Source organism: Hyaena hyaena, unplaced genomic scaffold (assembly GCF_003009895.1).
Source record: "Hyaena hyaena isolate Hyena2069 unplaced genomic scaffold, ASM300989v1 scaffold_368, whole genome shotgun sequence".
NCBI lineage: Eukaryota > Metazoa > Chordata > Mammalia > Carnivora > Hyaenidae > Hyaena > Hyaena hyaena.
This window is the reverse complement of record NW_024080989.1, coordinates 940,938-963,817: the sequence shown is the minus strand read 5'-3', so window position 1 is coordinate 963,817 and position 22,880 is coordinate 940,938. Positions and strand designations below refer to the sequence as shown.

General features: G+C 47.2%; 1 protein-coding gene across 4 annotated transcripts in view; it reads left to right on the top strand.

Moving 5' to 3' along the window:
- The window catches only part of MICAL3 (microtubule associated monooxygenase, calponin and LIM domain containing 3), a 271,709-nt gene that overhangs the window by 241,677 nt on the left and 7,152 nt on the right, over positions 1–22,880 (top strand). For 3 of the 4 annotated variants that reach the window (XM_039249995.1, XM_039249994.1, XM_039249996.1), the window contains 6 exons: positions 3,610–3,660; positions 4,982–5,092; positions 6,566–6,659; positions 11,426–11,476; positions 22,492–22,591; positions 22,744–22,817. In XM_039249995.1, the coding sequence (XP_039105926.1) occupies positions 3,610–3,660; positions 4,982–5,092; positions 6,566–6,659; positions 11,426–11,476; positions 22,492–22,591; positions 22,744–22,817 (481 nt within the window). Of the gene's footprint in view, positions 1–3,609; positions 3,661–4,981; positions 5,093–6,565; positions 6,660–11,425; positions 11,477–19,712; positions 19,779–22,491; positions 22,592–22,743; positions 22,818–22,880 lie in introns of all 4 variants that reach the window. The other variant, XM_039249998.1, reaches the window with a different exon arrangement.

Sequence of the window (22,880 nt, the reverse complement as noted above, 5' to 3'; positions counted from 1 at the left end):
CTCCCTGCTTTGTATGTTTGTGGATCAGAGAGGAAGTTTTGCTATGAAAGAACCAGTCCAGGAAACCGACCTAGGTTCTGTGCTGAGTGGGGCACTGGGGATCTGACTCGGTCACTCTTACTACAGGCTTAGGAGATGATGTGTCCACTCATGTCTCCTGAGAAGCAAAACCTCAATGTGGAGCGCTCCTTCATCACTAGCCCGCTTGGATATGTATTCAGTCTTTTGATTTCCAAGGGTCTTGTAGCTCCGTGTAGGTACAGTGAAGTTGGAGGAGGGAGAGGGATTAGAGAAGTTCTAACAGGGCATCTGTGTCACAGAGACAATGAGGGCGTGGGGACTACGATCCAGAAAGGCCTGGGCAGCACACAGGGGTGGTTGAAGTGTCCCATATCCATTGTCTGACCCTGGGACACACACTCACCCTCCTGTCCCAGACGATAGCCCAGCTACCTTCAGCTCCCTTTTCTGAATGAAAAATTTCCCCAGAACATTATGTACCTTCTTTACAAGACTCCCCAGGGTTTGGATTTGGGTCTACCCTCTCCGGCGACTTCCAGGGAGTTGCCAGGGCAGACCTGAGCCCTGCACATGCCTGTTCAGCAAAGATTACTCCTGCAGCTTTTTCCCGATTCCCCCTCCCCAGCCCAATCCAGCTTTTAGCAAGTTGGTCAACTGGAAGAAACCCATCTTTTAGTTCTCCTCTCATTATTGCCAGCCATACCAGCTGTTTACCTATCCACTCTCCTAGAAGTATACCTAAACAGCCAGGCCCCTCATCCTGACCCACCATGTGCAGAACCAACTTCTACCTTTCCCAGCCTAGCCAGCAGTGACAGCACTGAGCTATTGGGATCTGTGTGCCTTCTCTCCTGCAGGGACCTGGCTTTATATGCCTCCTATCGAGTGTTTTCCCAGGCAGTAGTATTGATCCTGGGATTGGAACTAAGAGCTACTTCTACATATGTACATGGGTCAACATGTCCTGACACTGGGGACTGGCACTACCATAGGGAGGGTTGGGGGGTCCATGAAGGATCAAGGTCCAAGGTTCACTTTGCTTCCATGCAGATGTTCAGCCTGTTCATCTCCTGTTGGTCAGAAACTCCCATCTGTGGTCAGTCTCTCCACTTTTTCTCTGTTAATTAATGAGACATCCTGGAAGAATGCAGAGTGGCAGGCTGCCCAAGCTGGCTATGCCAAAGCTTCTTGGCATACATGCCAAGGCTTCTTCTTGGTAATCCATGTCACTGACAACAGCCTCTCCTGGGGACTTACTGGGAAGCTCTTCCCCTTCTACATGAACAAGTCATGGACCCCACTCCTAGAACCCCAGAATCAGAAGCCTTGGGGACTTCATGTTCCATGTGTGCCCCACAGAGGCCGAGCAGAGAATACTCAAGACAAAGTTGAGCCTAGGACATGTTGACCAGAATCCCACCATGGTGTGGGGTCAGGCAGAGCGAGAGCAGGTGCTGTGTATTTTCAAGCATGGAAGCTAAAGCAGGGAAACAAAACAAAAACAGCCATAAAGGACCCTTTGGAATAATTGACTTTGATCATGGGTGGTATAATATGTGTAGATATATAATGTACCACATCGATGCTAAGTTCCTTGTAAGACATTAAGGTACTACAGTCATGTAGAAAAACGTCTTTTCTAAGAAGAACATGCTAAAATTTGTAGGCATAAAAATGACTACAAATAATTTTTTAAAAGATATGTATAAAGATTATATATATCAAATACACGGCAAAATGCTAACATTTAGCAAATCTGGGCTAAGGGGTTCATTGTCCTCTTTCAACTTTTCCTAGGTTTGAAAATTTTCAGTGCAGGAAGTGAGGGGAGAGGGGATACCAAAAGTGACAGTGTGGCTGAAATTGACTCAGGAAGGAGCATCTTGCTGACATGCCTGACCCGAGCAGCTTGCCCACAGAGTTGGGGGAAGTGGTTCCTCTTGCATCATAGACCCATCTCTGAGTCAGGTGTCTGTGAAACAAGTCCCTGAGTTTTGTTTCATTTCAAAAAAAAAAAAAAAACACACACACAACTGAAACTGAAACTAACTTATTTTTATTTAAAGTGCTTATGTAGAAAAATTAAGATAATACAGATTAAATGTATGTTATCACTTGTGACCCTACCAACCAAAGGTACTTCACGTCTACCTCTTTCCTTTGCCTTGGTTTGACTGTACATACGAATGGAGCGCTGCATCTTGATCTCTGCAGCCTAGCCATGGGCGTGGACATTTGCCCTGGGTCAGGCCATGCCATTTCACAGCAGAAGCTTCAGCTCTGTGGCCGGCCTTATTTTCTCAGCACCACAGATGCATTGTGATCTCACTCCTGTAGTTGCGGCCCCTGCCAAGTTGGTACCTTCCTCTCTTGCCAGAAACCAGTAGGCAATTGCCCCCACTCTCTTTACTTGGTACAGCAGCCAAAGGTACAGATGCTAAGTGCTGTTCCTTGTGGTTGTGGCTACATAGTTCCTGTGGAGTGGTTCACATGCTGCTTGGGGAAATTCTGTGTCTTCTGTGTTTTTAACGGACTTGTTATATTGAGATTCATCCTCTCCCTCTGGTTTGTGGCAGGGAAGAATCAGTCTGAGGCAGGACATACACGCTCGAAGTTCAGTGTCACTGCTAGGAGGCAGACCCATTCTCTTCTGGGCCACTGTGCTCTTGAAATGTAGCCTCCACTAGACTAGTCCCCACTGATGCACAGAGAAGCAGCAAGGGAGCAAGAGATTACAGTCCCTCCTGAAGCTCTCAGAATCTCTCGTCTGCAGCATCCAGAGCTCTGGGCTCCTCTCCCCTCTCTTGCTCCCTTACTGCCTCTTAGCCATTTGTTGGGGCTGGTGAGAAGCGAAGAGAGCAAATGTAACCTTAGCTCTGGGCATCTCTGCTCAAGGTTTAGTGGAAAAGAGGTTGCATTCACTGACATAGGTGCCTGACATATTTCTGGTGAATATCAGTTATTTATGTTGAGGTACCTTTCAAGCTGTATAATCAAGAAATGGCCTCCATCCCCATCCAGGATTTCTGGGTGGTCCTCTGGAAACCTATCTGGCTGGGAGAGAACCTTTTGGAAGAGAACAGATTTTATACTCAGTTTGCCCTGTATCTGTGGTCTGTGTCCCTGGCAACAGGAATTTTCCACCACCTGTCCCCTTCCACCCACCTATAACACTGAGCTGAAAGAAATAGTCTGAATTTCCACAAGCAAATGGGCTACTGAAGGAGAAGTAACATCTATAACCATATATTTAAACAGTTTTGGTTTATTATACACAAGGGAGAGTGAAAAGAGAACGGAGATTTGGGGCATAGTGAGGAAGAAGCTGTCTTAGTGGAAAAGTGAACCCAGGCCTTATTCAAAACCAGGGTTCACGGAGACTCTGCTGCTGGGATCTACATACTCAGGTTCCTTACTTACGCAGTCCTGTGTGATACTGTGGAAAATAATCATGTGTTTTAAGTCTTTAGTCTTGTGTGTTTGTTTTAAACTTCTAACTGATTTTGCTCCATTTCTGTGTTCTAGTTTTAATTTTTAATTGTTATTATTACTATTCTGTTTTGTTTTCTGTTGCCATCCCCTTAAAAGTTGATTTATGTACCACACGCCTTGGCATTCAGGAGATCATATGCATCAAAGGTAGTGTCTCATTCCCATGGCTGGTCATCATTGCATGCGTGTCTGTGATTAACCGCCCGGAGCAGCCCCTAGCCCTGGCCCTCCAGCCACATCCTCACTAACTGTTCACACATGCATGGAGCGGTAGCAAACACTGGCAGCAGAACTTTCTTTAGCTGTGTCATGATGGAGGAAGGTGAGACCCCCTGCCCTTCACTGGCTGGAGTGCATGTGGTAATTTCACTCCAGGGCTGCCCCATTGGGACTGGGCACTACAGGAATCGGGAGCCCTCAGCTCCATGACCTGCAAGGTGAAATGCTTAGGGCTCTAGAACACCACGATGATCACTTGAGCTCTTAAAATAAAGATTATGAGACTATACTCCTGAGTTGAATTTGGAAGTCCCTTTTAAAGTCTACCAAAGTCTCTCTCTTTTCCCCCCCCCATCCCCCCCCCCCCGTGGAAGAAATAAGATTTTAGGAATAGAAGCAGACCCCTGCCCCTCCAGCATGTGCCTCATGGTGGTTGCTCAGTGTTTACTCCAGGCACCTGACACTGCCCTCGGTGCAGGTGGGGATGCTCAGGCAGTTGCGTCCACGGATTTGCCCTGGATTTGGCCTGTTGCCTCCTCGGGGCTTGATGGCACTGGCTGAAACCACCCTGCTGGACCATTTCCTTCCTCCCTGTCAGTGGCCCACTGCTCCTCGGTGCAGATCCTGGAGTCAGTCCCCGTTCACCTCCACATCTCCCTTCAGACTATATTAGTTTGGGGTTCACTCAGACTGAGAATGGAAGCATCCCCATTTTCTCTACTTGAGATGTTACTTCTTAAAAACCTTAGAAATATCACTCTGAAGAAAGTGGCATTTGATACTAAACAAGAATATAAGAGCCCGACTTTTCGTTTTCCTTTCCCTGTATGCCTCCTAGAAGCAGGAGGCTTGGGGGAACTCATTACCTGTTTTTACCCCCAGAAAATCTTAAAAAGACCAGACATCCTTATGTGGGAAACAGGTGATCTTTGTGGTAAAGGAGCATGTGGCCCCCAGGCAGTCCCCACTCAGCCTTCCGTCCCTATCACAGATCCCATCCCTGGAGATCTTTAGCTGTGCCCTATAGCACTTAGGGCTCCAGCAAGGATGAGTGTCAGCAAAGCCTCTGGCCAAGCTGCAGCCTGGGAATCTGCACACACCTCACGGCCCCCTGTCTGCCCCGTGGGCACTCTGCAAAAGGGCAGCCGTGACCTAGGGACAGTGCTCACTGTGCCCCCTGCCAGCCAGCACCCAAACCTGTCCCAGGCCTGCTGCACCTGACTTAGGAAATCTCTCTCATTCTCTCCAGCCAAGAACATACACGGAGGAGGAACTGAACGCCAAGCTGACCCGGCGTGTGCAAAAGGCAGCTAGGAGGCAGGCCAAACAAGAGGAACTGAAGCGGCTACACCGAGCTCAGGTAAAATCCCCAAAAGGGCCACAACTCCGAGTGGGAAAGAGCACCCTCCTCTCTCACATGCTGGTCTTTGTCCACGACGAGGGAGGGTAAAGAGGGCAGAGCAGAGGTAGATGGGGTATCCCTGATAACTGAGAGAACAGCCCCAAAGTCTCAGGCCACAAGCCTCTGGCTCAATGCAACTATAGAAGCCTCATTTTTGTGGAATAAATTCGTAGAAAGGGAAGAGCCATGCTTTGAGTTTCCTAAATTCCTTGCTCTGGAGTAATCATTGTAAAGTCAGCTAGTTCAGTTGTGAAAGCTGTTATCAAGAGGCGACCTGGCAGCCTCTGATGGGCCGGGGGTTTCCAGGTCAGAGCTGTCCTCCAGGCATTAGCCTCTGTATTCAGGCCTCACAGATCCTAGACCATTCTAGATTTTCTTCACGGAACAAAAAATAATTTTTTATACAAAGTACCAGAAGATATCTAAATATAATATAGTTTTTAAAATAAGGGGCACCTGAGTGCCTCAGTCGGTTGAGTGTCCAACTTTAGCACAGGTCATGATCTCATGGTTCGTGGGTTCAAGCCCCGCGTTGGGCTTTGCGCTGACAGTGCTGAGCCTGCTTCGGATTCTTTGTCTCCCTCTCTCTCTCTGCCCCTCCTCTGCTTGCCCTCTCACTCTTTCTGTCTCTCAAAAATAAACATTTAAAAAAAATTTTTAATGAACTTATATACATGCAGTTGTATTCATACAACAATGAGAAACATTAACAGCAAACCAACCAAATACCAACAAAGATACACCTTTGAATTCCATGTTTAGCAGGCATCACAACACCAGTCGTTTAGTCTTTTTCTTGAACATTATTCTCTATCCACATTCTCTGCATTGTATGGATCCCCAGATTTTATTTCATTTTCTGCATAGACACTCTCCAGATATATGCCACTGGCTGCTGCTGGGTTGAATGTCCATCTAGTAACCATGGGTAGTCCCTGTGGAGCACAGAGAAACTTCTCACTGTGTGCCTCCAAACAGATTCTGGTGCATTGCTCCATTCTAGATTTTTTTTTTTTAATCTTATAGAGTCAGGATTTCTGCAGTACCCTCCAAGAACTCCTGCTAATGCTTTAGCAACCTCACCATTAGCAAGGTCTTACTTAGGCTACAGAATTTCAGTTCTTCCTGCAGGAGCTTACATCTACTCCTATCTTTGAACTGCCCTGCAGTTGGCTGGTCACTCCTTTAATGTGCACCCACACGCTCTGGTGCTTACTAATGGCAGGCCCTGGTCTGCATTGTTAACGAGGCCCTGGGGGATTCGAGGTAGGTGGTCATCACACCACACTCTGGGCATAATGCCCATGGACTAAAGCCTTTCCAACTCTTGGACCTAATTTGTTTTTCTCCCTGTTTATCTTTAGTTGTCTTCCTGAAAGCTAGGAGACGGAGAGAGAAAGTTGGGTACTTATACCGTCTGTCTTCCCATAGATTATCCAGCGACAGCTGGAGCAGGTGGAGGAGAAGCAGAGGCAGCTGGAGGAAAGAGGGGTTGCTGTGGAGAAGGCGCTCCGTGGTGAAGCAGGTATTGTCTGGGTCTCCTTTGTGAGGAGGTTTGTTCCTAAAGGAAAATCCCCAGCCCCACCCGCCCCATGGAAGGCTAGTTTTGTGTCACCTCCTCTGGAATTCAGCTTCTTTTCCAGCAGGGTTCTCTGGGGCCCTTCATCACCGAGATCGGGGCTTCCTGTTAAGCAAAGGAAAAAGAAAAGCCTCTCTGTTTGGGACTGCCCCAAGGCCTGGACTTGTTCTTCTGCCCTGTCTGAGGGCTTGGCATTTATCGGTAGAACGAACTCTCAGCCCACTTCATTTGTTGGTGGCAGGCACTGGGCCTCCTCCTTCTCTCTTCCTCTTCCTTTCCCACCCCATCATTTTCTCTAGAAGAAAATAACTGGGAATGAGGGAAACTGTACCACAAGGAGCCATCACAGAACTACACAAGCAGGACCCCCAACCTGCTCCCCACATGCCACTTCCAGTCTTTAGCTCTCTGGGCTCCCTTTCTTGCTCGGAGTGCACAGAGAATGGGAGGGCACATGCCCCACAGAGCCCTCACCGCCTCCTGTGTGTGGAGTACACAGGTCTCCCAGTGTGCTGGTCACTCAGGGCAGGGTGGGCAGGCTCAGGGGATGGTGGCAAGCCAGCGCAGAGTAGACACTGGGAAATGGCTGTGAAGACCATGTGCTCAGTGGCTGCCATTCCCAGGGAAGAGCTGTGGAACGTAGCGCAGTCACACCCACCGTTTATCCAAGGAGCCTGTGAGGTGGATTCAACACAGTTGGGCACACAGAAAGCAAGGAACAACCTGAGTCATCCCTGGTCCCAAGGGCCCAGGAAGAAGCTCCGTTGGTTCAGGACCTTGAAACCAGTGGGCCAGCCCCAACTCAGGCATGGAGTGACTGATCTCTGCTTTCTTGAGAGTCCATGAGTCTTGGTCCAGTCTCTGGATGGGGAAACCTCCCTCTCCTTGTAGAGAGCACAGGCCTCCAAGGTTCAGCATTCAAGTTGTGAGGCTGGGGATGAAGAAAGGTGGTGACCTAACTTTGCAGTAGCCCCTTACTCCTTATGGCATGGCAGAAGGGCAGGGGTGGTGCATCTCCTGGTGGGCAGGCTCTCTATAAACTGAAGCGGAACCAGTAAGAGGCAGCCAGGAACAGGACCAGTTGCTGCCATATGATCTTGCTGAGCTGACCTCACAGTATGTGCCTGATGTCAAGATGAATTCATAGGGTTTTGTAAGCCCAAAGTTCATGTGGGGGACGTCAGCGTTTGGCCATAGAAGTAGATCTTTCCAGGCCTTTCAAGGCCTAGAAATCGCAGCTGAACAGTTGATTCAGTGATGACCTTCAGGTGACGAGAGGGGATGGGGGAGAATGATGAGGATGTGATGTTATTGGTTTTGTGCCTTACCTGATGCTGGAGTTACTGCTTGAAGGCTGGGCCACCAAATGAAATGCAAAAACTTGAACCACTGAGCAGCCAGTTAGTCAGAAGCCTGGGACGTGTGACTGCAAGGCAAGCACTGGCCCCTGTGTCAAGGAGTGGAGATTTGGGTTCACCTGAAATGGCCTCCAGGCTTCCAAATGAAGCCGTGATGTCCCCCGCCATTTTGTTTTGGCTCCCTGCCCTGCATGCCCTTATTTGGCCCCCTCAGTAAAACTAGCCCACCCAGAGGGAGTTAGCTCGAGCCCAGCAGGGGTGCCCTGCACCAGTTGTAACAGGATCCCCAGGGCCCTAATATCACTGCTTTCTCTTCCTGCAGATGTCAGGAGGGAGCTTTAGCCCACCTTCATTCCTTCCTGTCCTTTCCCACAGGTTACTTCTGCCAAAATGGAACATGAGGGATAGGTCTTCCAACATGTAGTCAGAATAACTCAGCAAGCATATGCACCTCCATTTCATTGTTAGCATAAGTCCTCAAGGAAGACAGTCTCTGCCTCCTCCTCACAAGGTTCTGAAGTTCAAGTGGGCTGCCCCAGGGTTGATGGCTTCTGTAAAGCACCTATTAGATGTCATGCAGTTTGAGTCTGTGGTATTGCTTCAGTATTTCTGTAACAGGCCATGTTATTCAAGCTGCTGGGTAGAAGAATCTACCCTTGATGGTTAGCATGGGAGATTGCCAAAGTTCTCCCTTCCAGTTATTTAGGTAATTACCTTTTCGTAAAAATATACAGCCAAGATTTCATCTAATTCAATGGTTTTCAAACTTGTTTTCTAGCGGCAGAACCCTTTATACAAGCCAAATTGTAAGTTAAAGTTTAAATCAAAAAGGATGTTTGCAAGCACCAATTTGGAAGTATTGGTTATAGTAGAGAGCTCCAGTCATCAGAGGCCTCCGCATGCAGTCCGTTTCTGGGGCCCAGTGGAGAGAGCATCCTGACACACAGAGGGAGTTGCTGTGAATGGTGACCGTGTTTTAACAGTTCACGTGGGCATCTCAGGATGTGTGCAGTTGAAATTACCTCCATGCTAGGAGCTGAAGGTGGAGCAGTAGGAATTGTTTTCGCAGTTGAATCACTCACAAATCTAATAGCAGCTCCTATTTCTTATAAAGAATAGATCTCAGAGAAAAGCCCCCAAGCATGCAGTGAACACAAAAGCCAGCTCTGCTGTGGTATCATGGCATGGATGTCACCCTCCTAGAGGACAGTACTGTGACAGGAGCTGCTCTGGAGGCTGGGAGTGATGGCTCCCCAGGGTGCTGTCCTGTACTACTGTTCATGAGCACTCTACTTGCAGGCCAGTATTTATATAAATATGTAAGATATTCTCTTCCCTAACACTTTTGGCAGATACAGATACTTGCACACAGAGGGCAGAAGAAACTTGGTCCTGAGAACCTCACAAAAGCAAGTTTGCCTGATAGCACAGATTGATGTGTTGATTGTCTTCAGTGGGTTAAAGTTGGCATATCAGACTTCTGAATGTGGTGTGTGTTGTGTAAGCTTGAACAGAGTTCAAAGTATTTGTGAATCCATTAATTGGAAGACCACTTGAAGAATCCTAGGGTCTCACAGAACAGTTTGAAAACCATTGTTCTAGTCCAAACTCTTGTAAGCAAACTATCAAAACACCTTCATCCAAATACATATTTATCCTATTTTCAAAGGCAGGCTTTGGGAGCTCCATTGGGAGATCTCCCCATGGTGCATTTGGGAAATTCTCAAGATACAGTAGCTCCTATCATGAGAATATACTTCCAAACATATTTTTCTTATTTTAAACACATCGCTTCCAAAGCTCTCCTCTTGTCAGAAATCTCAGTGGGCCCTGGTCCTGCTTGGCAGAGATCATCTTTGAGGCTGAACTGTGAACACTGGCTGTCATTTCTCTCCTGCTTCTGCATTCCGTTCCCCTTGATAGTCTGGTTCCTCCTGGTTGAGTCCTTAAGGAGACCGTCTCAGCTGAGCATAGTAGTTTGGAGTCTTCTGGCAGTGCTAGTTGGCCCCTTCCCTGAGGGTCTGCCATCCTGTCCTGCCTAATGGGCTAAAGAGCCTCCATAGCCGTCTGATGGAGTCGGAGTTGGGTCCAGACTGCCCTGCCAGAGAAGAGGCCTGATAAGGACCTGCCATCCTGTTGATCTCAACTGGTCTAAGGCTCACGTAATATTCGGGCCACAAGGATTGGGCGCAGAGCCTTCAAGCCTAGGGCAGATGTGATTTCTAGTGTGGAGCACCTGAGAAACCCTTTTTGTTTCTGGAACTGTGATTCAAATTTAAACCGCTGAATCAGCCTTGAGCATGAGTTGAAAAACCTTTCCAGGATTACATGCTGCTCTCTGGTGTGTCCATTCTTAAAGGGGAAACCCTCGTGTAGAACAAAAGGCTGCCAGGATCAGCATTCAGATTGAGAGATTTGGAGGCAAAGGGTAACACGTAGCAGCTGACTTTTGTCGGACTCTGCATTTGTTTATGATTCTGGAAGCGTGAGGACCACTCAGGCCCAGGCCAGGCCCTCTGCAGTGCCCAGTCTCTACATCTCAGGCACGTGAAGAATGTCACATCCGTGCTGCACAGCCACGTGGAGCTGAAAGGCAAGGAGTACCTGTGGCCAGCAGACCTCCAGGAGCCGTACGGGCAAATAATCACAGTTCATTGCCTGCTTTTAAAAAGAAGCCTGGCTGAAGTTGAGGCCTAACTTCAGAAGAAACAGGATCTCCTTCATCTCAAACCTATCCAGTGAAGGCGGTTCTGCAAACAGTTTGATAGGCTCACCAGTGGGGTCACAGGTGAATTCTTGGGATAGCTCTGCCTGCCTTTAAACCTAAGGATTGGTGGCCTTGCAGAGCTGTTGTAGGATATTCATATCTTGCTTTCAACCCCTCAGCCTGGGGCATCTAAAGTTCAGTAAAAAGGCAGTAAGTAGCCCCTGATCTGCCCTTGAATTTTTAAATATCTTAAAAAAATAAAATAAAATAAAATAAAAAATAAAAATCTTAGTTAGATGCAGTTGAGTCCCAGCAGAGTCAGGACTCCCAGCAAAGCCAGGGCCTTCTGCTCTGTCTTAACTGATCAGAGGTCTAAACAGCAATCACATTGCTAATTGGCTATTAACTGTATCACTTGTGGTTTTTAGCGAGCACTCCCTTCCACCACCAGGAAGTATATAGCTATAGCACGTGTGTATATGTGATGTACTTACAGAGAGATGCATGCTCTCCAGCTGTTCTCCTCGCCCTCTTGCTATATCTCTGTGTGTTTCTTATGCTTCCTGTCATTGATTGCTTTGGGTATGAGGGGGCACAGGAGGGTTATCTGATCCAATAACTCTCTCTTCACCAATTCCTTGTTGTAGACTATTGGGGAGAGTCTTATTACAGTGACCTCATCGACTTGCATCTGGGTGGTATGTATAGCAGCATCTGTTGCTGACACTAACCCTGCTGACACCCTCTCCCCACCCGCTCTTCCCAGTCCCTGCTCACCAACAACAAGAAGAAATCAACCTGATAACCCAATGACAAAAGCACAGGCCCTTTTCCAGCTCATAATGGAGCAGCTTGCTGGATTCCCCCCACATAAATACTCCAGGAAGATTTGAGATAGCCTTTGCTGCCCCGGGTTACTTTAATTTTTTATAATAAAAGTTCACCTACCCTTCCCCATCAACCTCACATCTGCATCCTAGTCCCTGTAATATTGTTTAGTCGTTTAACAGTAGTAACACACATGCACACACACACACACACACACACACACACACATACACTCACACTCTCTCTCCCTCCCTCCCCAACGTGACCTGTGTCCTGAATCTCATTCTTGTTCTTTACATGTAGGTATCACATCCACTAGAAATCTCACTGCCAATCACACTCAAGAGCCAAACATGTAAAGAACTCAGCCTCACCCATTTTCATTAGGCTGTGTTCATATTTCCCCTAAAAGATCCAAGTGCATGGAAAAAGTTTCAGTTGTGATTTCTGCCCAAATTCACTGACCTTGAGGTTGTGTTGACAGATGCCTATAATAACGTCACTCCCTCCTTCCATGTGTCATGGAACTTATTTAGCAGTTCTTTTCAGTGAAGATAGGAAAAGCCTAAGGCAGTGGTTCTCAAAGCCTGGTCTCTGGACCAGCAGCATCAGCAGCAACACTTGGGAGCTTACTAGAAATGCACATTCCCAAGTCCTATCCCAGACCTTCTGAATCAGAAACTCTAGAGTTGAGGCATGGTTATCTGTGTTTTAACAAACCTTCCAAGTGATTCTCATGCCCTCTAAAGCAAGAGAACCTCTACCTTAAAGGAATTCACGATTTTTGATGTCTTGACTGTACAGAGCTCACCATTCGTATTTGACTAGGGTAATAACAAATCTGTGAGTCTCATTTCTAGACTTTGGGCAGCTTTGTTAAGAGAAGTGCCAAGTGGCTGCTCCTGAGGTTAACCAGGGGAGACTGGGGCCCTCCTTGGAGTTCCTGGCCGTCTGACCTCTTCATCTCCCCTTGCAAGCTCCTTGCCTAGAAGTCGTCTTAGAAGAACTGGCAAAGATCACTCTCTTATTTTTTACCATAATCCCATCCTTTTTAAGAGTCACTTTGTGGCCCGTTCATTTAAAAGACATAATTCTGTGATTCCTACTATATGACAGTTCCATATTCTTAGCCTTGAGCAGTAAGAAAACAGGTTCTTGGCCTCAGGTGGGTTGGGTTGTTGCTGGTCTCTGCTGTCTGTTTTCTGTCCCCAAGGTCTCACGGACACCTACCCTGAAGGGCAGATCCCTTCAGTGCCCCAGAGCTTCTGGGGTGTTCAGGGACTTCCATACTCATGGCCATTGATGCTGTAAAAGGGCTGATGCTTGCATTCCAATTAACAAATCCCAGTTCCTGTCTAATATCCTTGACTCCTTTCCCACCTCCTCCTGACATGCCCCGGCAGATGTTTATGTCAATCCTAAAAACGAATCTCAGTGTGTGAAAAAGACTTTTTTTTTTTTTTTTAGCTTAAAATCTCCCAGAAGGAACTGTCAAAACCCATTCCTTTATAGTTATATTCACCCTTCCCTCCCAGCTCAAGATCCTGTTGCCACTGATTACCTCGTGTGTCTAGGTTTGTTTTCTGCACTCCCATGTTTAACTGATAAAAGGTCATTGGCTATTTTCAGTTCTGTGTCCCTGACTTGAGAGCTACTAGCCTCTCAGGTTTAGAATTCCAAAAAATTTGAGAGAAAAAGAAAATAAATAGAAGAAAGAAACCCCAGTGTATCTTCTGAATTATGAAATACCCTACCATCAAATACCTTATAGCCTCTGCTACTTGGTTCTCATCAACCCATTTCTTCCTCTTTTGCCAGCTCATTATGACTTTTGTGTTAAATTTAAACTTCTCTTGTGGTTCTGTCCACCACATAGAAACTGCTACTGTCCTACCAGTGAGGCAAAAAAGAATCTTCTATTCTGACCGGAGTACTTTGTACCCCTGGCAGAGAGGGTTCTCTGGCTCCTGTTCCTGCCCAGCTCCAGGAGGAAAACACAGATGCCAAATTTTAGGTCCCTTTTCACTTTCTGCTGATGTTTCATTCTTAGAATACTTGGCAATATTCATTATTTGAGGAGAAAAATTGTCCTTTTGAAATCTGGAGCCTGAATTATAGAGCCTAATTGTTTCTCTACTCTTGCATCCCCAAAAGGCTGCAGGGCAACCCCATTGCTGGGTCCCAGCACTGATCTTAGCTCTCATGTGGGTGAGATGAAGCTCCAAGCAGTGTTCAGGGGTTAAGAATTCTGTATCCTGCTCAGAGGAGTCCATACTCCTGATCCCTGCCCAGCCCTCTGCCTATTAAACTATATTGCTTTGATAGGACGTTTCAGTGGCTCTCAGCTAACTATTTTAAGTTCCAAACCTGTATCAAAAGTCTCTTTCTGAGCCACACAGTATAAAGAATAAAGACCTCTTCTTCATATAGTTGAACCTTGTTATTTCAAAAGAAACCATGAGAAGGATACACAATGAACCCTGTACCAGAGAGGAAGTGTCCCCTTCCCTTTTCTTCCCGAGGACTCTGACCAGGCCCTCCCTAACCAGTCCAGCCACCACATTTTGTTGCACGTTCTAGTGCCACAAAGATAGATGATTGGAAATCTTAAGATATAAAAACTGTTTCTCTTCCAAAGAACTTTCAGTTAAAAATATATACCTAATTTCTTGTTTTCAAAGACTTCCCCACTTGCTTTGTCTATCTCAAAGGGAAATTGAAGGAACATGAATGGTTTAAAAATGTAACAGAAAGGCCTGGAAAGTGATCTTTCATGGTTGCTGGTGAGTTGGGGCAGAGGCACAGGAAGGCTCACCCAGGCCTGCTCCCCTCCCCTCCCTTCCTATTCTGTTTGCTTCCCTTAATTTGATGATGGTACATTTTTTACTTGTCTTTTGTTCTGAGCATTGCTCTGTTTTTGTTTAGGAACTTTAAAATCCTTGAGATTTCCAAGCATTCGTGTGTGTGTGTGTGTGTGTGTGTGTGTGTGTGTGTGTGTGTGTATTTGCAATGTGTATACATTGGATCTCCATTCTTACATGCTTTTTTAGTTTTCTTTTTTGGAGGAGGGCTTCATTTTATCCCCAATATAGAGATTCATGCTACACTGAGCTTTTATAACACACGGCACACCTTAGCCCTGTCTATGTATGTAGACTGGGCCTGCTAGACCAGAAACCTTCCACCCTGTCATGATGCTTGCTTACCACTCAGCAGCAGTGCAAAGCAGCCAACCTGGTTTGCTCTTAGGGCCAAAGTGTTCATCCTTGCCCCTGAGTTTGGGGTTGGGCACCTCAGCCTTGCAATGCAAAGTCTACCTCATGTCAGAGGCATAGCATTAATACTAAGCAAATGTGTTTCCTGGGGCAAGGAGTCAGAACAGTTGAGTATAACCTTAGTTAACAAAACATTTGGCCAATCTTGCCTCGCTTCAGGCTATGTAATCTGAACAACACCAAAAAGGAAATCAATGAAAGCCTCATTCATTACACCTGAAGTACCAAGAAATTCTCCCCTTCCTGGGCACGTGGCTTTCTTCAAGGCTAATCTGGTAGATGAAGTTGGGCGTGACAGGTAATGCCCCTGATGTTCCTTTATGAAGAGATGAACAACATTCTGGTAACATCTATAGGATGAATTGTATAAAAAGGTATTGCTGCAACGCTGAGTCAGTTATCAACAGATATAGAGGCATTACTGCCAAAAACAAAGGTGAGAAATGAGTGAGAGTCCCCCAGGCAAAATGAAGTCTGCACAGGCTGGCCCACAGAGACTGGCCTGGAGCTACTGCAGGGGAAAATGGAAGCACAAAATGTGACAGAACTAAAATCCTTGTTTCCTCTCTGTGACACCTTGGAGCTTGTTCAGAGGCCAAAAGGAAGTGAAAAAGAATCTCTTACTTTATGTGGCATTTCCCAAATACTTAGCTGGAGAGGAAGTCATCTAACCCAGGGTTACTCTACAGCTTTTTGTACATGAAACAAGCTACGGTGTATCAAAAGGGAAGATGTTGGGGCAGGGGTGCAATTTTGAGCCTGTAAAAGGATGCTATTTCTATGACTTTTGTGAGCTGATCATTTGGAAATCTGTATTTTCATGTGAAAATACTTATAAAAAGCCCATTTTCTTCATAATGTCTCTGGTGCACAGTACTAGGCTATGATATTCTAGGACATAACTATGATTCAATGGGAAAACAAAGCATTACAGGCTGGGACTTCTGGAATGTAGGTATTTCCCTGGCCCATCTGTCTCGACCCTCTCGATGATCTACCAGGCAGGTAGAGATCCTGAAGCTTTAAGCCTGTGGGGTGAGGTCTCCTTTGTCCAACAATGAGAACTGGGAAGAGATAAGTACCTGAAATGAGGCAGATGCCCACAGCTGCTTCTCAGCTCTAGACCAGACCTAGACATCCCCTTTATTTTTGTTCGGGAATCCTGGAGACTGGCCCACCAACTTACTCCTGGACTGGCCCTGGGCCACGTGAGAGGCAGGGCCTAGAGTGAGGTGTCCAAACAGGTCAGGGCAAAGTGGTAGTGTGGAGAACACTCCCAGCCTAGGATTCAAGTCCTAGCTTCACCATATCCAGCAAATTCACTTAACCTCTCTGGCCTCTGCAAAATAATGGGAGAAAGGGAAGACATTGCCAACTTTCTGAGTGAAGTTGGTCTATGTGTGACTCTTCTCCCAGCTGCTTCCAGCATTCATTTTCTAGATTTGCCTAGACTGTTTGTTAGTCCTTTTTTTTATGTTTGTTTATTGAAAGAGAGAAAGTGAGCAGGGGAGGGGGCAAAGAGGGAGACAGAGAGAATCCCAAGCAGGCCCCATTCTGCCAGCATGGAGCCCAACACAGGGCTCCATCCTACGATCCGTGAGATCATGACTTGAGCCAAGATCAAGAGTTGGACGCTTAACCGACTGAGCCACCCAGGTGCCCCTGTTGGCCCTTTAAAGAGGGAAAACTGTTGGGGTGCCTGGGTGGCTCAGTCGGTTAAACGTCCAACTTCAGCTCCGGTCATGATCTTATAGCTTCTGGGTTTGAGCCCCACATCCAGCTCTGTGCTGACAGCTTAGAGCCTGGGGCCTGCTTCCTATTCTGTGTCTCTGTCTCTCTCTGCCCCTTCCTTGCTTGTTCTCTCTCTCTCTCTCTCTCATGCCTCAAAAACAAATAAACATTTAAAAAAATGTTTAAAAAAAGAGGGCAAACTCTTAGTTCAGAATGGGAGAGGAAGACAGGGGTTTAGTCAGGCTGTGCCACTACTTGGAACCTCAGATTCCTCACCTGAAAAATAGAGAAGCTAATGCCTGCCCATGTAGCCACCCTGGACCAGTGTAAGGCTCAGATGAAATAACACATGTGGGAATGTTTTAAAATGAAAGCACTACTCATGCTTATTACATGCATCCCGCTGAATCTGATATTCTGCTGCTTTTCTAAATCCAGTGACCCATCTCATCCCTGCCCCCAGAGGTCAAGATGAGTGGGTGTGAGAGCACTGCTGATGGTGGGTCACCTCTCAAAAGGAAGCACTGCTTCAGAGAAAGAAGTCGAGTTTGCTGCCAGGGTGAAAGGTGGGGCGGGTGAGCCTGCAGCATCTGGGAAGGCAGACAGAGTTAGTCCGGGATGAGAGTGTAGATCTGCTGCTGAGAAGCCTCCAACCAGGACCAAATTATGGGTTTGCTTGGAGATGATGACCACAGTCCTCAGGGGACACAGAAATAGTCTGATAAGTGACATATATGGTGCCCGTTACAAAGCCACAGAGACCTAGCACCCTAGCACTTTTAAATAACCATAATAAACTTTTAAAAAACACGTATTTGCCCTAAGCTTGACAACATGTTTGCTCTTGGAACTAGTGGACCAAATCATCTATTTCTCACATCTCCAAAAAAGGCAAAGAAATTACACTCAAAGTCAGTACCTCTGTGCTTCCCTTGCATGCTCACTTCAGATTCAAGTCTAGGTTGGAACTCCCCTCGTTTAACTGTTTTTCCCCCTTGATTTCTTATTTTTAAAGCAATATTTATTGGGCATGTTTTCTGGTTATAAAAGTAATATACATTACTACTTAGAATTTGGAGCATGAAGGAAAGCCTGAGGAGGAAAGTCATAACCATGCATCTTGTCAGCTCAACCCAGCTCCTCTCAAGGGTTTCCATGCTGCCTTCTGTTATTAGGACAAGGTCTTTTTTTTTTTTTTTTTTACACTTTTTTTAACACCTGCTTTACCTGATATCCCCTTTTCTAATTTCATTTGCTAATTTCTGTTCTGAATATCCTGTTACCTCATATTGTTGTCTGTGTTGGAAAGGGTGTATGAGGATGTGGTCTACATAAAAAGAACTAGAAGCTGCATTTGTCGTATCCAGAAAGTAGAAACATGTTTTAAACATACATGCAGGTACATGGGCTCAACTGTATTGGTTGTGTATCAAATCACTGTCCCTTGCTAATGACTGTGGACACTGGTCCACTCTGCACCACAGGTGTGTTTGCGTATAATATCAGTACCAGGAAGCAGGAGAGGTTGTTACATTGACATTGTGTGTCATGGGATTTATCCAGGTATTCTGAGCACCAGCATGGAGTCTACACTTTGAAACTAAGAAGGTTGAATGTAGATCAGCTATAAGCAGAGAAAGGAGCCTTTCTTCCCAACCCCAGCACATCAGCTGGTCACAGTCATGTCTGTTTAGAGCCCTGGATGTAATCAACATTGCACACACACATGCGTCCCCACAAACAAGTCTCTGGCTGTAGTTTTGAAGTTTTACCTGATACTGGGTTCATTGTGCACAAAGCACTATGGTGAACACTGAAGGGTGTAAAAGAAAGAGAAAATGTGGTACCTGCATTTGGAAAGCATAAGGACCCTTCACCAGTAGCTTGTCTATTTGGCCCTCTTGTTGATTAAACCAGGTCTATTTCTTAAACTCTGTTCTAATCCTAAAACTGCCCCTGCTCCCTGTAGTCCTGAGGCCATTTCTCCGAGCCTGTGTCTCCTGTGTGTGCCCGGGTGGTTCTGTGATGGTCCCTTGCTGGGCTCCCCTCCCTCTTCCTGGGTAACCATCAGGTCTCCCTAAGTCTTAGACACATCTCTCTGCACACTGTCTTCTCTCAATGGCCCCATCCATGACTCTTACCAGCATCGTTACTGTGAGTTTTCGGCATGTCCTGTCGGCTCACCCCTTTCGGTCTTCAGTCCAAAGTGTGCAGCCTTCCCCTGGCTGTGACGCTGGAACCCTTTGTGGAGATGGAGGGGCAGAAGAAAAGGGGGTGGTTGGCTCTCCCTGGTACATGGGGGGATAGTGAGATGGACTGGTGGAAGTCGTCTCTGTGTGGTTATGTTTCCCCCAAGTTGTCCTGGCTCAGAATTCAGTGCACTACAGATATCAGTCCTGGAAGCCCATCCCAAGGTCAGGTGCTGCCTTCGTAGATTTAGAGCTTCTTTCTGTGGGCCTAGCCATCCAGTGGTTGCAGACCCCTCCCCACCCCTTAGACTCACCCAGAGTTAGTTTTACATGGAGTGCGTGCATCTGTGGTGACATCTTAGAATATTTCACACAGGTTTGGTTGGTGACATGAGGTTATCACCTGCAAACCTAGGACAGTATTGGCCACATATGTAAGATGGACTGTTCCACAGAGATAGGCAGACAAGTCCTAGGGGCTTTGGGTATTTTTGAGGAGGTAACCCAATACCCAGATGTCACCACCCTCCCAGTAAGGGACAGAGGAAGAAGGAGCAGTCCACTCACCCCAGAGCCACCCGTCATCAGAAGGGAACACGTGCATTCCTTTTTGAAGCCACATGCCCAATGCCTGGGTCTGCTCTTGTTCCGTTTCCGTGCTGAAAAAAGGACTTAATTCATTTGTAGACTTTGTTTCCCTTGTTTCTGCTTTTCCATTTCTTGTATTTTTTTCTTTTCCTCCTGTTGTTCCTTTCTCACCTCTTATGCTTTTTGTCCTCTGCTTGTTTTTTTTTTTTTATTTCACCTTCTCCCTGTCCCTCTCCACTTCCAAACTCCTCCTCCTCCTCCTCCTCTCCCTTTTTGTCTTTCTTCATCTCCTCCTCCTTTTCCTTGTTTGGTCCTTTTTGAAGTTGAGCCCAGTGGCGGGACTCCACGGCGTAGACCTCTCTCCTTCTGCCCTTGCTGTGTCCAGGAAGGTAACGTAACTCCCCAATCTCATCCCCACTGCCTCTCAGGGGTCATAGCAACACTAGTCAAACAGGGACCCAAAACCCAGCTATTTTTCTCTTTTTCTCTGACACTTGATAGCTTTGTTACAAAACTCTATGAGTATGTGGCAGTTTCTTACAAGGTACAGTATCCCTTTGACTCTCTCGGGGAGGATTGGGTACAGAGGGGAGCCAGAGAGCCTCCAGGTACGGGCCTTTCAGGCTGCAGCTGAACATCCCATGATTTGTGCCCGTATTCGTGGCTGGACCTTTCAGACTCAAATCTAGCAGATAGAGGGAACAGGGACACAGGTGAGGAACCTCCTACCTGTGTGGCAGAGATTTCTGTTGGTGTTGTCGAGGAATACTGTCCTTACAAAGACTGGTCTACACGATGCCCCCAAGTTCTTTTCCAAAACAAAAAAAAACAACAAAAAAAAAAAACAAAACGAAACAAAACACCACTAAATGCAAACTTTCTACCCTGTGTCTTGCTGAGTGTGTGTGTGTATTTTTTTTTTTTTTTAAGTTTGTCTGATTTGAAGTCTGTTGTGGTGATAAGATTGTTGTTGAAAAGGCATGTGGGAAGGGGAAGGGGGAGTGTGGTCATGACTAACCCTTGCTAACCTCTTACTCTGCTCTTCATGGCGCTCACATTTGACTTTCACCCACCCCGCCATATACTGTTGCTCATCGGCTGTGAACAATCTCTACCATAGCTCATGAGCAGTGTTCGGATGTCTCCCAGTGGAATTTTTGTCCTTGCACATGGGGAGGTGGGAAGGAGGGAGAGACTTCCCAGTGCGTTCACAGCTTGCCGCACTGGACAGCTTGCATGCCTCAGGGCTCCATCTTCCATGGCCATGTGGGCACACTGTGCAGAGACGCTCAGAAAGGAATGCATGGAACTGAGCTGTGGGCTGCTTTAAAAGCCTAAGGACCAAGTCTATTGGGTCGGGTAAGGAAAGCTTCTGTCCCCAGAAACCCCAGCACTCCACAGAGGAAGGCTTGGCTGGTCAGGAGGGAGATTTTATCCAGAGTAGGACTCAGGGACAGGACTTCACCTGGGAAGCACAGCTGCATGTGCACCCAGGCACACTGCAAACACTAACCCCTGCTTGTGTGAGTGCAAGTCACTTCTGCCTCTCCAGAGTGTGGCCCCCTGTTGAAAGACATAACTGGCGAGGGCCTCCTGTGTGTCAAGCAAACAACCCGGCAGAAAAAGAGTTATCTCTGAACCGTGTACAGGGGAGTCAGGTGGGAAGAATGTAGGAAACAGGAGCTTGATATAGGGGAGTTGTCCCACCTGAGGGTATATTCCATGTGTTTCTGGGTCTGGTCTTTGCTGGGATAGGACATCCAGCCAAGTGAGTCATAAAATGGAAGGCACTTTGAAAGATTTCCCAGTCCAATGCCTCTTAACCTGGGGCGCGTGGGCGGACTTCAAGAAGCCCATGAACACCCTAAAGTTTATATAAGATTGCTGAATGTGTATATATGCATTTTTCTAGGAAGAGAGTCCCTAGATTTCCTGAGATTCTCAGAATGGTTTGTAACCCAAAAATATGGAAGACCACTGACCGAGTATGTATTTTGCTTTAGGCAGGACCACACTATTGCCACGAGCTGCTGCTGCTTTTTTTTTTTTTCAATGCTTATTTGTTTTTGAGAGAGAGCAGGGGAGGGGCAGAGAGAGAGACAGAATCTCAAGCGGGCTCTGCAATGCCAGCACAGAGCCTGACATTGGGCTCAAACTCACACACCGTGAGATTATGACCTGAGCTGAAATCATAAGTCAGCCCCTTAATTGACTGATTCACCCAAGCACCCCTTGCCATGAGCTTCTTTGTGTTCCAGGGAAAAAGAGTTCCCTCCTTGGGTGGTTTGATTCCTTGGAAGGTTCTTCCTTCTGTCATCTGCTTCAGTTAAGCCCAGCAGGGTCAGGCTGCCCCTGATGGAGACTTAGGTATCGGCCGTGTGCTAGTGGAGAGCACCAGCCCCAGAAACTGCTGCTGGGGTTGGGTCAGAGCAGAGAGTGCTGCCTTATTTAGTCTCTAGCGTCTGCTGGTGTTTCCCTGCCCTTGGCGAGAAACATGGGAGCCATCCTGCGATGTACTGCATATACCGCGCAGGAAGCTTGATGGGCCACGAGTTCAGAAAAGGAATCTCACTGATCAGGATGTAAAGAAATGATGAGGCATCGGGACCAGCCAGTGGCCCAGAGAGGAGCAGTAGCCCAGAAGAGAATTGGATTAATGAGGGTGATTTAAAAGGAGGGATACGTGCGGTTCATACATTCGCACTTGCCTCATTCGTGAGGCTGGTTTCCTCAAAGCAGACGTAGCACATACCAAGTACCAGATAAATATTACATGAACGGGGGAAAGGAGGACAAGGCACTTAAAGCAGACCAAGGGCGAACCGTTGAGCAGGAGGGGTACAAAGAAACTGTGACCAGCTTACTGAGAGGGTGAGGGCTGGACCTGGGAAGGACAGATGGAAAGCACAGACTCCGTCAGGCTCTGGGGGTAGACGTGGAGGACCCCTCCATGGCTGTAGGCAAACTTTGGACCTGGCTTGGGAGTGTTCCGGCAGCATCCTGCTCGGCTCTCTTTGCACATTTGCCCCAGTGTGATGACTCCTGCCGGCCCGGGTAGACGGCAGACACTTCCTGCGCCTGACATACCCTCTCTCTTGGCAGGCATGGGCAAGAAAGACGACCCCAAGCTGATGCAGGAGTGGTTCAAGCTGGTGCAAGAGAAAAATGCCATGGTGCGCTACGAGTCAGAGCTGATGATTTTGTAAGTGGCCTGAGGTCGGGGACCCAGCTAAGGGGGAGACTGTCGGCTCAGCACCTGTCACGGCAGGAGCACAGCTACTTCCTAATTTAGGTGATGGGGAAATATGGTCCCCAAGTCACTGTCTCCCTCTTCCCTCCACCCCCAAATCCCAGCGCCCGGGAGCTGGAACTGGAGGACCGGCAGAGCCGACTGCAGCAGGAGCTTCGGGAGCGGATGGCCGTGGAGGGTAAGAGGGGACAGGGCTGAAGGGCGCCCGGGAAAGCTGGGGGTGGGCCTGTGCCTCCTGGTC